This window comes from Gopherus evgoodei, chromosome 14 (assembly GCF_007399415.2).
Source record: "Gopherus evgoodei ecotype Sinaloan lineage chromosome 14, rGopEvg1_v1.p, whole genome shotgun sequence".
In the NCBI taxonomy this organism is placed as follows: Eukaryota; Metazoa; Chordata; order Testudines; family Testudinidae; genus Gopherus; species Gopherus evgoodei.
In genome coordinates, this window is record NC_044335.1 from 692,737 (window position 1) to 707,406 (window position 14,670).

At 62.9% G+C, this 14,670-nt stretch overlaps 1 protein-coding gene across 1 annotated transcript in view; it reads right to left on the reverse strand.

Moving 5' to 3' along the window:
- The window catches only part of LOC115635101 (solute carrier family 12 member 5), a 101,699-nt gene continuing 87,029 nt past the window's right edge, over window positions 1-14,670 (reverse strand). The window contains exons 20-26 of the mRNA XM_030533386.1: window positions 12,617-12,748; window positions 12,179-12,286; window positions 6,598-6,720; window positions 5,503-5,690; window positions 4,909-4,923; window positions 3,849-3,982; window positions 1-1,057 (exon numbers count right to left, since the gene is read on the reverse strand). Of these exons, the coding sequence (XP_030389246.1) occupies window positions 966-1,057; window positions 3,849-3,982; window positions 4,909-4,923; window positions 5,503-5,690; window positions 6,598-6,720; window positions 12,179-12,286; window positions 12,617-12,748 (792 nt within the window). The 3' untranslated portion in view covers window positions 1-965. The remainder of the gene's footprint in view (window positions 1,058-3,848; window positions 3,983-4,908; window positions 4,924-5,502; window positions 5,691-6,597; window positions 6,721-12,178; window positions 12,287-12,616; window positions 12,749-14,670) is intronic.

Genomic DNA, 14,670 nt, shown 5'->3' on the forward strand with positions numbered 1-14,670 from the left:
CTAGCCAGACGTGCGTTCCAAGGGCTGTACAGCCTGCAGTGAGTGTGCTGCCCCAGCCCAGCACAGGCCCCACAGCAGTTATGTAATCAGACCACACCTGGAGCAGGTGAGTCAGGGTGGTGCAGCCGCATGGGCTTGTGCTGAGCGGGGGGTCCGGGGGAGGAGAAAAACAAAGTCCGTGTCCCCACTGATGCCCCCCCCCCCCCCGCTGGGATGCAGCCCCTGGCCAGGCCAGGCCCCTCTCACCCAGGTGTTGGATCCAAGTCGCCTCACGACAACGGCATTGTGGCGCTGTCCTTCGCTCCGATGCGCTGCAGGACCTGCCTCCTCCCTGCTCAGCCCTACAGCACTCAGCTGTCCAAACCACATCGGGGGCCGCAGGGTGTGGCTGTGGTTTCCAGGGATGGGCAGCAGGAGGGGCTGCGCTTTGCTGAGCCCATCTTGGCAAGGGGCCTGTGGCTCGTACTGCAGGTACCTGGGAGCAGTGGGGTGAGGCGAGCATGCAGGTGACCTCGCCCAGGTGAAGGGGCTCCAAAGGGCATGTCAGCAGGCGGGCAGGGGCAGGGGAGCAAACGTGTCCCACAAACCTCAATGTGTCCAAAAATAGCAGAGCGAGGGGTAGGAAGCCTAGGCCCAAGGGGCCAAGGCACCACGCCAGCCATCTGAGGGCTCCACGGAAGCACTGACTGAGCCTGGCCAACCCAGCTTCCTGCCCCACACGGAGGCCAGTGGCGCTCAGACTCAGGGCTACTGTCTCTGTATAAACACCCACTGCAGGGCTGTGCTGGCGCGATGAGGAACAGCAACGCTGGTGCTGGTTGCTCCTGGATTATTGGGGGCTGCAGTTCAAATGGAGCCAGTGGGGAATGGTGAAGTTTCTGAGCACCAAGCACAAGCGAACCTGCCCTCCTGCCCCCCAGGAGCCAGGTGCAAAGAGGTCGGTGGGGGTCTCAGCAGCTGGCGTTTCAGGAGTAAATGGTGATGACCTCCCGGCCCCCGCCACGCACCAGCATGACCCGGTCCAGGTGCTCTGTCAGCACCTCCAGGAACTCCATGTCTGCAGGGACGTGGCTGTCAAGGTGAAAACCAGACCCAGCACCTGGCAGGGCTCAGCAGGCGCCATCTAGGGGGCCTAGATGGCACGATTTTATAGGGACAGGTCCGATAACTGGGGCTTTTTTTAAACAGGCACCTAGTACCCCTCACCCCCGTTCACACTTGCTGTCTGGTCACCCTACACCATCGACGGGCCCGCCGGAGACCGAGGTGATGGGGCAGACACAGGGCCTGGGCTTGGCCTGGCCACGGCAGCAGCAGAAGGGCAGGAGTCCCGGGCAGGGACACACTTGGCTAATGACCTGGGCTGCCCCCCGCCCCGCCCCCGGGCATGCCCAGACTCTGGCACAGGAGGTGCAAGCACGGGGGGAGGGTGCTCATGCAGGCCAGCAGAGCCACCTGCCCTGCCCAGAGCACCTGGACCACTGATTGGCTGAGTTAGCGCTCCTGTCACAGGCCTCCACCAATCAGCTATGCCGCACCTGCCAGTGCCTGGCCCGCACAGTGCAGGGCCAGGGACCAGGACAGGGAGATGCCACTGGAGCTGGTGCTGCCCGAAACCGATGGGTATGTGGGGGGGGGGGAGATGCACACCCACGGCTGTCTGTGTTTGCGTCACTGTGTATGCACACCCACGGCTGTCTGTGTCACTGTGTGTGCCTCCACGCCTGTTTGCATTTGTGTCACTGTGTGTGCACACCCACGGCTGTCTGTGTTTGCGTCACTGTGTATGCACACCCACGGCTGTCTGTGTCACTGTGTGTGCCCCCACGCCTGTTTGCGTTTGTGTCACTGTGTGTGCACACCCATGGCTGTCTGCGTCACTGTGTGTGTGCACACCCATGACTGTCTGTGTTTGTGTCACTGTGTGCCCCCACACTTGTTTGTGTTTGTGTCACTGTGTTTGCACACCGACTGTTTGTCACTGTGTGTGCCCCCACCTGTTTGTGTTTGTGTCACTGTGTGTGCACACCCACAGCTGTCTGCGTCACTGTGTGTGCCCCCATGCCTGTTTGTGTTTGTGTCACTGTGTGTGCACCCCCGGCTGTCTGCGTCACTGTGTGTGCACGCCCACGACTGTCTGTGTTTGTGTCACTGTGTGTGCCCCCACGCCTTTTGTGTTTGTGTCACTGTGTGCACACCCACAGCTTTCTGTGTTTGCATCACTGTGTGTGCACACCCACACCTGTTTGTTTGTGTCACTGTGTGCACACCCACGACTGTTTGTGTTTGTGTCACTGTGTGTGCACCCACGACTGTTTGTGTTTGTGTTGCTGTGTGCACACCCACGACTGTGTCTATGTCACTGTGTGTGCACCCACGGCTGTCTGTGTCACTGTGTGTGCACCCATGCCTGTTTGTGTTTGTGTCACTGTGTGTGCACCCATGACTGTTTGTGTCACTCTGTGTGTGTGTGTGCACCCACACCTGTTTGTGTTTGTCACTGTGTGTGCACCCATGCCTGTTTGTGTTTGTGTCACCGTGTGTGCACCCACACCTGTCTGTGTCACTGTGTGTGCACACCCACGCCTGTTTGTGTCACTCTGTGTGTGTGTGCACCCACGACTGTTTGTGCCGCTGTGTGTGCACGCACCCACGGCTGTGTTTGTGTCACTGTGTGCACACCCACAACTGCTTGTGTCTGTCACTTTGTGTGCACCCACGACTGTTTGTGTCACTGTGTGTGTGCACCCACAGCTGTTTGTGTTTGTGTCGCTGTGTGTGCACACCCATGACTTTGTGTCACTGTGTGCGCGCACCCCTGCCTGTTTGTGTTGCTGTGTGCACACCAACGGCTGTCTCTGTGTGCACACCCACGGCTCTCTGTGTTTGTGTTGCTGTGTACACACATACGAGTGTCTGTGTGTTGCGCGGGGGTGTATTTTCAGTTTAATGCCCACCATTTAACACTGGCCATGTTTCTATCTGCTTGTGCAATGACACACTGCCCAGCGCTGCACCAGCTCCCCCAGGGCTGCCTAACTCAGCTAGCAGCTGCAGGAGACGGGCAGGCCTGGACCCCCATGGCAGAGCAGTTGGCCCCAGGGGGCTGATGGGAGGCGAGCACAGTGGATTAATTCCCATAGTGGAACAACGGGCAGCGCTTGGCCCCCACGCGCTGGCTGGGACCCATGGCCCGCCAGGGCTTTGCTCCAGGCAGGAGCACTGATTCTGCCTCGCTGGAGGTGAGCTCTAATGCTGCGGCTCTGCCAGTCAGTTAGAACACGGGCTTGGCTCCATATCGAGCACCCGGGCCCTGCCCCACACCAGAGCCTACCCCCGCCCCCCAGCTCCCAGCAGTAGGGCTGTGGTCTGTTCCTGGCTGGCATACGTCTCTTCCCAGCAGGGAATGTGGTGCTAATGGCTGAGCTGGGCATTGATGCTGAAATGCTCAGGGGTGAGTGTTTCCCATGCAGGCAGCGGGCAGGGGTCACCTGGGTCCAGCCGCAGCCCCGTTGGCCCAACCTGTCTCAGTGAGGGAGGGTGGGAGAAGCTGCCAGGTGGTGGGAGTGGGCAGCCACTGCCATGGTTTGATGGCGCTACCCCAGCTGCTGGTGGGTGGGAGGGGGCATCAGGCAGGGCAGGGAGTTGCCACTGGGCCAGCCCCTCATCCCTAGCACCCACTGCCTGCCCACGCCCGGGCTCCTCGCTTCAGCCGCACTCAGCCGGTGCCTTAGGACCCCCACAGCCCAGAGCCAGCAACACCCACGGCAGGAAAACGGGGACCCCTGGCAGGGGGCTTACAGGGCACGTGTCTGGGTTTGCGGCTGCCAGCAGCCAGCAAAGGATACAGTTCTCATCCCCCTTCCGGTTGCGGGGTGGGCCTGGCATGTTCAGCAGGACTAGCTTGGCGTTCTGTGACTTCTTGACGATCACCTCGTTGAGCTTGACAGCTGTGTGCATCCGCCGCACGTTGGACTGGTTCCTGGAGGAGAAACAGGCTCAGGGGGCAGGGCAGGGCCCAGGCCCTTGGAGCTGGCGGTGGTGTGGGGGGCACAGAAAGCCCCACCCACCCAGCTGTGTCAGACCCAGGAAGGAGGCCTTCCAAGAACAAGCAACTCCTGCACTTCTCAAGAAGTGCCCGAGGCAGTGCTGGCCCCTGGCTGCCCCCGCCAATGGGGCAAGCCTGGGGCACTGGCCAGTCCTGGGGCTCTGACCAGGCTCAGCCAGACAGGTTCAGTCTCTTCCCTCTGTTGGCAGGAAATGCTGTGTGGGGCAGGCAAGGACCCCTGGCAGAGGGCAATGTGGGGCACAGCTGAAGGCCCCCCAGCAGGGGGCGATGTGTGGGGCAGGTGAAGGCCCCCATCAGGGAGTGGTGTGGGGGGCAGGCGAGGACCCCTGGCAGGGGGCAATGTGGGGCACAGCTGAAGGCCCCCCAGCAGGGGGCGAAGTGTGGGGCAGGTGAAGGCCCCCATCAGGGAGTGGTGTGTGGGGCAGGCAAGGACCCCTGGCAGAGGGCAATGTGGGGCACAGCTGAAGGCCCCCCAGCAGGGGGCGAAGTGTGGGGCAGGTGAAGGCCCCCATCAGGGAGTGGTGTGGGGGGCAGGCGAGGACCCCTGGCAGGGGGCAATGTGGGGCACAGCTGAAGGCCCCCCAGCAGGGGGGCAATGTGTGGGGCAGGTGAAGGCCTCCATCAGGGAGTGGTGTGGGGGACAGGCAAGGACCCCCAGCAGAGGGCAATGTGGGGTGTAGGTGAAGGCCCCCAGCCGGGGGCAGTGTGTGGAGCAGGCGAGGACCCCCAGCAGGGGGCAATGTGGGGTGCAGACCCTGCACTGGAGTAGCAGGATCCCACAGCCCCCACCTGCTCCCCTCGGCACTGGCACATGGGACACACACACAACTCGGACTTACAGGTTCTCCCACTCCCTGTGGCAGCACAGGGGAAAGAGAGAGAGAGCACGTCAGCACCGCGTTGCCTTGCCCCAGCCCCCACCCCCTGCAGCACATGCTCCCCTTCACTGCTTCGCTCCCATGTCTGCCAGCCTCTCCCTTCCCAGCAGCCCTGGGCACAGTGCTGTGCTGGTCTCCACTGGCTCCACCCCTGCCTTGCGCAGTCCAGATCTGCACCAGCAAAGGAAGCAGGTGCCTGGGGCGGCCAATGGAAAGGGGCAGCATGCCCGGGTCTTCGGCAGCGGGTCCCTCAGTCCCTCTCGGAGCAAAGGACCCGCTGCCGAATTGCCACTGGAGAATGATGTGGCGCGGTGGAGCTGCCACTGAAGTGCCGCTGATCGCGGCTTTTTCTTTTCTTTTGGCTTCGCCACTTGGGGCGGCAAAAAAGCTGGAGCTGGCTTTGGCCAGGAGCTCCCTGGCCTCTGTCTGCCAGCTCCCAGGCTTGGCTCCAGCACGGACACAGGCAGGCTCATGCCAACACTGCCTGGGACAGGCCTGCTGGGCTGGCTGCCTGGCTCGGCTGAGGACCGGTGTCTGATGGGGGGTGCAGCTTACGGCTTCATGCTGAAGAAATCCTTGATGCTTTCTGGGCTGACGGGGCTCTTGCTCTTGGTCTTCTCCGCAACAGACTTTTCCTTGGTCCAGGTGAGATGCACCTTCTCCGGGGCTGTCTCCGCCTCGTCACCGGGTGACTGGGGGCTGCTGGAGAAGGCCGTGGCGTTCTTATCATGGATGAGCTGCACCTGCACAGAGGAAGTGGGTGAGAGCGGGGAGGGGTCTTCCCAGCCCCCCATCCTGCCAGACCCCTGGTGCCCCAGGCCCATGTCACTTGGCCCTGCCAGCCCCCGCCCTGCAGTACTCAGCCCCACCCTGCTGTTCACTGCCTCTGTGACAAAGTGGGGCTGTTCTTAATGTTTCCCCTGAATACCATGTGGGTGCCTCAGTTTCTGGCCGACCCTCTGTCCCCTGGCAACTAATGGCCCGGGCCCTTCCCCCACTGCAAGGGGATGCTAAAGCTGTGGGAGAACAAAGAGGTCAGGTGACCTCCTGGCCCAGGAAAGAGACAAAGGCCAGAGAGGAGGGGCTGGAGGAGGTTTCAGTTTGGGGCTGGCTGGGGACGGGAAGTGAGGGCAAATGGGGTTGTCTGGCTCACTGGCCCCCAGAATGGATGTGGCTGAGGGGTCCGGTTCTCTGTACCTACAAGCTCTGTTTTAGACCCTGTTCCTGTCATCGAATAAACCTCTGTGTTACTGGCTGGCTGAGAGTCACGTCTGACTGCGCAGTGGGGGTGCAGAACCCGGTGGCTTCCCCAGGACCCCACTGAGGCGGGCTCACTGTGGGAAGCACAGGGAGGGGCAGAGGATGCTGAATGCTCCAAGGAGAGACCCAGGAGGTGAAGACGTGTGAGCTTCTTGCCCTGGAGACAGTCTGCTCCGAGGGAGAGGAGGCTCCCAAAGTCCGGCCTGGCTTTGTGGGGAGCAGGTCCAGAGCATCGCCCAGGAACTCCGTGACAGACTCCATAGTTCCCTCTAGCCCCCCAGCACTTGGTCCTCTTGATGCTCGCTCCCCATAACCCCCCTAGTTCTGCAGCATCAGACCCCCAGCTCCCCATCCTGTGGGGCTAGGCCCCCTCCCAGCATGCAGCCTTACCTCCTCCTCCGGCTTCTCCTCGCTGTCGCCCACCTGCTCCTCTGGGACGCTCAGCCGCAGCCGGGTGTTGGCAGGGTTCTTGCGCCGGATGGAGCCGCGGGACTCGTCTGTGATGCTCTGAATCTGTGTGGGGAGGGATGGAGATGGGAGGTCACTGAGCAAACCCAACTTGCCACTGGCCAGAGACCAGGGGGGTCCCTGCAGGGTACATCCAGCTGGGATCTTGGTGGGGAGCAGGTTCAGCACAGAGCCCACTCGAGCTACTCCGTCCCTGCCCTACCCGGTGATGGGGGTGTGACATTATTGATATAAACTGGGACATATAGATCACGGTTTGCAACCAAGATCCTGTAGTGGCACCAAATCTTACGTAAAGGGGGTCATATAAGGTGTCTAAGACCAGGTTGAGGGTTGCTGGTTATGATTATGGTGTCTGTATGTCTGTATCATTGTGTAGTTGAAGTTATAAGTATTGGCTCTATACTGTCTGTATTTCAAATGTGTGCTGTGTTTCTGGGAGACATCCCAGACAAGCTGGTGTTAGCTCTGCCCAGCCTGCTTGATGGCCCATTAAGGACCATCAGCTACACAACTGACCCATTGAGAGGAGGCAGATACGCCTTGTAACTCAGCAAAGTGCAGGAACTTGCCCATGTGACTCCAGATTCCATTTTGCTGTAATTTTCCACAGTAAGAACAAAGAAGTGTTCTTACACCTGGAAGTGCCTATATAAGGCTGATGCCTCATCTCCATCTTGTCTTCAGTCCTGGTTCTTACCTCTGGAGGGACTTTGCTACAAACTGAAGCTGTGAACAAGGGACTGAGGGCTTGTCTACATCAGAAAGTTGCAGCGCTGGTGAGGGAGTTACAGCGCTGCAACTTTGAAGGTGTACACATCTGCAGGGCACCACCAGCGCTGCAACTCCCTGTTTGCAGCGCTGGCCGTACTCCCGTTTTGTCTCGGGTGTAGAGGATCCAGCGCTGGTGATCCAGCGCTGGTAATCCAATGTAGACAGTTACCAGCGCTTTTCTTGACCTCCGTGGAAGGAGGAAGCCTCTGGTAATCAAGCTGGTTTCCTTTCCCGGTTTGCTCTCTCGGTCCCGGAGCCACCCAGCAAACCGCAGGGAAGGAGACCTGCTTGCTCGGGGTTCCGGGACCGAGAGAGCAAACCGGGAAAGGAAACCAGCTTCGCCGCGGTTTGCTCTCGCGTTCCCGGAGCCAGCCAGCAAACCGCAGGGAAGGAGACCTGCTTGCTCGGGGTTCCGGGACCGAGAGAGCAAACCGGGAACGCCGCGGTTTGCTCTCTCGGTCCCGGAGCCACCCAGCAAACCGCAGGGAAGGAGACCTGCTTGCTCGGGGTTCCGGGACCGAGAGAGCAAACCGTGAAAGGAAACCAGCTTCGCCGCGGTTTGCTCTCTCGGTCCCGGAACCCCGAGCAAGCAGGTCTCCTTCGCTGCGGTTTGCTGGCTGGCTCCGGGACCGAGAGAGCAAACCGCGGCGTTCCCGGTTTGCTCTCTCGGTCCCGGAACCCCGAGCAAGCAGGTCTCCTTCCCTGCGGTTTGCTGGCTGGCTCCGGGACCGAGAGAGCAAACCGCGGCGTTCCCGGTTTGCTCTCTCGGTCCCGGAACCCCGAGCAAGCGGGTCTCCTTCCCTGCGGTTTGCTGGCTGGCTCCGGGACCGAGAGAGCAAACCGCGGCGTTCCCGGTTTGCTCTCTCGGTCCCGGAACCCCGAGCAAGCAGGTCTCCTTCCCTGCGGTTTGCTGGGTGGCTCCGGGACCGAGAGAGCAAACCGCGGGGAAGCTGGTTTCCTTTCCCGGTTTGCTCTCTCGTCCCGGAACCCCCCTTGAAGCCGCCCAACAGCGCTGCAGTGTGGCCACATCTAACACCACTTGCAGCGCTGGTTGCTGTAAGTGTGGCCACTCTGCAGCGCTGGCCCTATACAGCTGTACTAATACAGCTGTAACAACCAGCGCTGCAAAATTTTAGATGTAGACATGCACTGAATGACCCATCCCAGCGGGGGATGTTCTCCAGAGACTTGATTTAAACCTACACTTTATTTCATCACTGCTACAAGGCTGAACTAAGAACTTTGCCATTACTGTATGGAACTGATTCAATTTAACCACTTCTAGCTCTCATCTCTATCTTCTTCCTTTTGTGAATAAACCTTTAGATTTCTAAAGGACTGGCAACAGCGTGATTTGTGGGTAAGATCTGATGTGTGTGTTGACCGGGGTCTGGGGCTTGATTCTTTGGGATTATTGGGGTGTTGGTTTTCATAACCATTTATCCCCAGGACGAGTGGCACTGGTGGTGATACTGGGAGACTGGAGTGTCCAAGGAAATTGCTTGTGTGACTTGTGGTTAGCCAGTGGGGTGAAACCGAAGTCCTTTTTGTCTGGCTGGTCTGGTTTGCCTTAGAGGTGGAAAACCCCAATCTAGGGCTGTGACTGCCCTGTTCGAGCAATTGGTCCTGAATTGGCACTCTCAGTTGGGTCCCGCCAGAACCGCATCGTCACAGGGGGACACTAGGGGCGGAACAGCCAAGGGCAACTCAAGGCTGGCCGGAGGGAAAAGAGTTCAGGTCTGGTTTGGTGGGGCAGGGGGGTCACTGCTGGGGGAGCTCAGGGCTGGCCAGGGGGGGTCACTGCTGAGGGGAGCTCAGGGCAGGCCAGGGGGGTGTCACTACTGGGGGAAGCCGAGGACAGGCCGGGGGGGGGTCACTGCTGCGGGGAGCTGAGGACAGGCGGGGGGGGTCACTGCTGGGGGAGCTCAGGGCTGACCGGGGGGGTCACTGCTGGGGGAGCTCAGGGCTGACCGGGGGGGGGGGGTCACTGCTGGGGGGAGCTCAAGGCAGGCCAGGAGGGTGTCACTGCTGGGGGGAGCCCAGGACAGGCCGGGGGGGGTGTCACTGCTGGGGGGAGCTCAGGATTGGCTGGAGGGGTCACTGCTGGGGGAGCTCAGGGTTGGCCAGAGGGGGGTCACTGCTGGGGGGAGCTCAGGGCTGGCCGGGGGGGTCACTGCTGGGGGAGCTCAGGGCAGGCCAGGGGGGTCAGTGCTGGGGGGAGCCTAGGACAGGCCGGGGGGGGGTCACTGCTGGGGGGAGCCTAGGACAGGCCGGGGGGGGGTCACTGCTGGGGGGAGCCTAGGACAGGCCGGGGGGGGTCACTGCTGGGGGAGCTCAGGGCTGGCCGGGGGGGGTCACTGGTGGGGGAGCTCAGGGCTGGCCAGGGGGATGTCACTGCTGGGGAGAGCCTAGGACAGGCCGGGGGGGGGTCACTGCTGGGGGGAGCTCAGGGCTGACCGGGGGGGTCACTGCTGGGGGGAGCTCAGGGCTGGCCGGGGGGTCACTGCTGGGGGGAGCTCAGGGCTGGCTGGAGGGGTCACTGGTGGGGGAGCCCAGGGTTGGCCAGAGGGGGGTCACTGCTGGGGGGAGCTCAGGGCTGACCGGGGGGGTCACTGCTGGGGGGAGCTCAGGGCTGGCTGGAGGGGTCACTGGTGGGGGAGCCCAGGGTTGGCCAGAGGGGGGTCACTGCTGGGGGGAGCTCAGAGCTGGCCGGGGGTCACTGCTGGGGGGAGCTCAGGGCAGGCCAGGAGGGTGTCACTGCTGGGGGGAGCCCAGGACAGGCCAGGGGGGGTGTCACTACTGGGGGAGCTCAGGGCAGGCCAGGGAGGTCACTGCTGGGGGAGCTCAGGGCTGGCCGGGGGGGGGTCACTGCTGGGGGGAGCCTAGGAAAGGCCAGGGGGGGTCACTGCTGGGGGAGTTCAGGGCTGGCCGGGGGGTGTCACTGCTGGGGGAGCTCAGGACTGACCGGGGGGAGGGTCACTGCTGGGGGGAGCCCAGGGCAGGCCGGGGGGGGTGTCACTGCTGGGGGAGCCCAGGGTTGGCCAGAGGGGGGTCACTGCTGGGGGGAGCTCAGGGCTGGCCGGGGGGGGGGTCACTGCTGGGGGGAGCCGAGGACAGGCCGGGGGGGGTCACTGCTGGCGGAGCTCAGGGCTGGCCAGGGGGTCACTGCTGGGGGAGCTCAGGGCTGGCTGGAGGGGTCACTGGTGGGGGAGCCCAGGGTTGGCCAGAGGGGGGTCACTGCTGGGGGGAGCTCAGGGCTGACCGGGGGGGTCACTGCTGGGGGGAGCTCAGGGCTGGCTGGAGGGGTCACTGGTGGGGGAGCCCAGGGTTGGCCAGAGGGGGGTCACTGCTGGGGGGAGCTCAGAGCTGGCCGGGGGGTCACTGCTGGGGGGAGCTCAGGGCAGGCCAGGAGGGTGTCACTGCTGGGGGGAGCCCAGGACAGGCCAGGGGGGGTGTCACTACTGGGGGAGCTCAGGGCAGGCCAGGGAGGTCACTGCTGGGGGAGCTCAGGGCTGGCCGGGGGGGGGTCACTGCTGGGGGGAGCCTAGGAAAGGCCAGGGGGGGTCACTGCTGGGGGAGTTCAGGGCTGGCCGGGGGGTGTCACTGCTGGGGGAGCTCAGGACTGACCGGGGGGAGGGTCACTGCTGGGGGGAGCCCAGGGCAGGCCGGGGGGGGTGTCACTGCTGGGGGAGCCCAGGGTTGGCCAGAGGGGGGTCACTGCTGGGGGGAGCTCAGGGCTGGCCGGGGGGGGGTCACTGCTGGGGGGAGCCGAGGACAGGCCGGGGGGGGTCACTGCTGGCGGAGCTCAGGGCTGGCCAGGGGGTCACTGCTGGGGGAGCTCAGGGCTGGCTGGGGGGGGTCACTGCTGGGGGAGCTCAGGGCAGGCCAGAGGGGTCACTGCTGGGGGAGCTCAGGGCTGGCCGGGGGGGGTCACCGCTGGGGGAGCTCAAGGCTGCCCAGGGGGGTGTCACTGCTGGGGGGAGCCTAGGACAGGCCGGGGGGGGTCACTGCTGGGGGAGCTCAGGGCTGGCCGGGGGGGGTCACTGGTGGGGGAGCTCAGGGCTGGCCGGGGGGGGTCACTGCTGGGGGGAGCCCAGGACAGGCCGGGGGGGGTGTCACTGCTGGGGGAGCTCAGGGCTGGCCGGGGGGGGTCACTGCTGTGGGAGCTCAGGGCTGGCCGGGAGGGGTCACTGCTGGGGGAGCTCAGGGCTGGCTGGAGGGGTCACTGCTGGGGGAGCTCAGGGCTGGCCGGGGGGGTCACTGCTGTGGGTGCTCAGGGCTGGCCGGGGGGGTCACTGCTGTGGGTGCTCAGGGCTGGCCGGGGGGGTCACTGCTGGGGGAGCTCAGGGCTGGCCGGGGGGGTCACTGCTGGGGGAGCTCAGGGCTGACCGGGGGGGGTCACTGCTGGGGGGAGCCCAGGACAGGCCAGGGGGGGTGTCACTGCTGGGGGAGCTCAGGGCTGGCCGGGGGTGTCACTGCTGGGGGAGCTCAGGGCTGGCCGGGGGGGGTCACTGCTGGGGGAGCTCAGGGCTGGCCGGGAGGGGTCACTGCTCAGGGGTCTCAGGACCAACCCCAGCTGCAGAGCCTGCACCACAATTATGAGCAGCCCCCATGGCTCAAAGGGCCCAGCTGACATGGCAAAGCTGCTGCCCCCTGGGGGCGCAGGCCCCAGCGTTTTGGGGGGGACAGCCTGCCCCGGGCAGAGGCCTCGCCCAGGGAGCCCAGTTACCTCTCGCTCCCGCTCAGTCTTGGTGAGGTGCATCTGCTTGAGGATCTGTGAGCGCTGCTCCATCACCAGGGTCTTCTCGTAGGTGTAGGCCGAGATGTCGCTCTCATGCTGCAGGGACAGGATGCACCATCACCCAGGGAGAGAGCTCGGCCCACGCAGCGCCCCCGGCTCAGCCTGAGGCACGGCCACAAGCCCAGGGCTCGGGTGCCCAGCAGCCCTGGGCCCCAGAACCACCAGGCACATGGGCAAGTGCCCCGTTACCCAGAAAACACCTGTGTGGACCTTCCCCTGCAGCCCCTTGGGGACCCCAGTGCTCGGCATGGGCAGCTCCGCACCCAGCTCTCAGGGCAGCTACTATGCACAAGGCCCAAGCCAGTGGCCAGCCACAAGGCCAGGGAGCTGGGCCAGGCTGGGGCTGGGCCGTGCGAGAGAGCTCACCATCTCCACCACCTCCACCTCAGCCGTGATGCGCAGGTGGTACAGGAACGTCGTCAGGTCCTTCTTCATCTGGATGCTGTTATCGTCCATCTGCGCCACCGTGAAGATGCGCATCTTACATTTACGCCAGACCTGCCGGGGAGATGGAGCGCTGGCAGCCTGCCTGGCATGGAACCCTTCCCATTCCAGCCTGGTCACTCCAGCACACAGGGAACCGGCCCCCCATCTCAGCCCGGTTGGCTCACCACAGGGAGGAACTGGTCCCCAACCCAAGCCTGGCTGGCCCACTGTGATGACGTGGGGGAGTTTCTTATTTTCCTTGTTTCCTACGGGGGATTCACTTTGTTTTCCAATGGTTGGTATGCAGAGGGAGGGCGATTCAGTGTTCCTGGGTGTTACTGGTTTAACAAGGTGAGGGGAGAGGGAGTTTGTTGGTGCAGAGGACCGGAGAGGGACTCAGGACCCCGGCCGAGGGCCTGGAGGATGAAGACCCCAGTGACTGGTGACCGGGAGACCCAGCGCAGGAGTCACAGCCGGTTCTGGCCAGAGGGAGGACAATGGGCTGCGAAGAGAGGACCCCAGTGACCTGACCAGCCAGAGGAGGCCAGAGGACAGAAGAGGGGAAGCCCAGGCATGGAGTTTACGACCCTGTTTCCCTGGAGAGAAGACAATGGACAGAGGTGGTGCTTGAGGCTGGGGATCTCAGATGCCCAGCTGGGAAGCAGGGGGGCTCTGGATTGGAGAGGGGCTGGGCTGAGAGAGGCCAGGCCTGAGGCCCTGAGAGTTTCCTGTGCTGGGTTCAACTCTCAATAAACCCTCCTGTTTTATGCTGGCTGAGAGTCACTCCGGTCCAGAGAAGAGGGTTGCATCGTCCCCTTCGGAGGGTGGAGGCCCCGGGGTCCAGAGCACGTGGACTCCCTGAGGGGGCCCAAGGCAGAGACAGATGTGCTAAGGCTCAGGGGGCACGGGAGCATGATCTGTGAGTCCATGACACCCACCAAAGGGGGGAACCGGCCCTCAATCTGACTAGCCGGCCCACCAAAGGAAGTGTGTGACAAATGTGGGAATCGTCCATAATATAGGTATGAACTGTTGATGGACTACTTGTGCGGATCACCCTGACGCTGCTCCCCAGTGGGTACAGAAGGGTTACAGTGCAGCCCCTAGGGCAGCATAGAGTCTTGTAATTGTCTGTGGGGAGGTGGGACCGGGTCATGAGGGACTGCCTGGAACTCACCCATCTCAATGGGAACCCTGCAGAGACAATGGGATGCTGAAAGCACCTGCCAGGACTTGCAGCAATAAAAAGATTAGCCAAAGGAACTAGTCAGAAAATGGTGTCGTCCCCCCCCCCCCCCCCCGCCTCCCAGAGCAGAGCAGAGCAGAGCAGAGCAGGGAGAGAGCGTGTTAAATGAGGCACAGCTGACTGCAGGGCTGGGGAACGCTGATCAGGCCAGGAACTGGGGCCCAGCCTCAGGCCGGGGTCTAAGAGACACCAAAGACAAGAGTGGCAGTAGCAGCAGCCACAGGGCATCCCCACAGCCCAGTTCCCAGCTCTGGCACTGAGCATGAAGGTCCTTCAGCTGGCGCAACAGAAACTGGCCGACTGTCAGACCCAGTGCAAAGAAGAGGGAGCGCAGGGTAAGCAGCAGCAACAGCATGAGCCAAGTCTGGAGCCGAGCTGGAGCGCGAGGTCCTCCACTAGTACATGGGGCGGGACCATGGGACGCCGGTTCTGCAGGGAGCCTAGATACCAATGGGGGGGGGGGAGACGGTGATCCCTACCGCAGGCCCTGGCACAAGGCTTGCTGTTTGCATCAGGCTGGGCAGCCCAGCTCCACTCTCGCCCCAGCACTCCCTCCCAAACCACAAAGCCGCACTAGGAACAGGTCAAAGAGACTCCACTGCACAAGTTCAGCCTGATTCCGGTGGCTTCTCAGAAACGTTTTTGGGGTGTGCACCAGGCCCGGGGGCGGGAATGTGGCAGTTACTCCAGTGCTGGGAGACTCTTTCCCCAAACGCCATGATGGCGCAGATGTCACTACGAGGGGTAG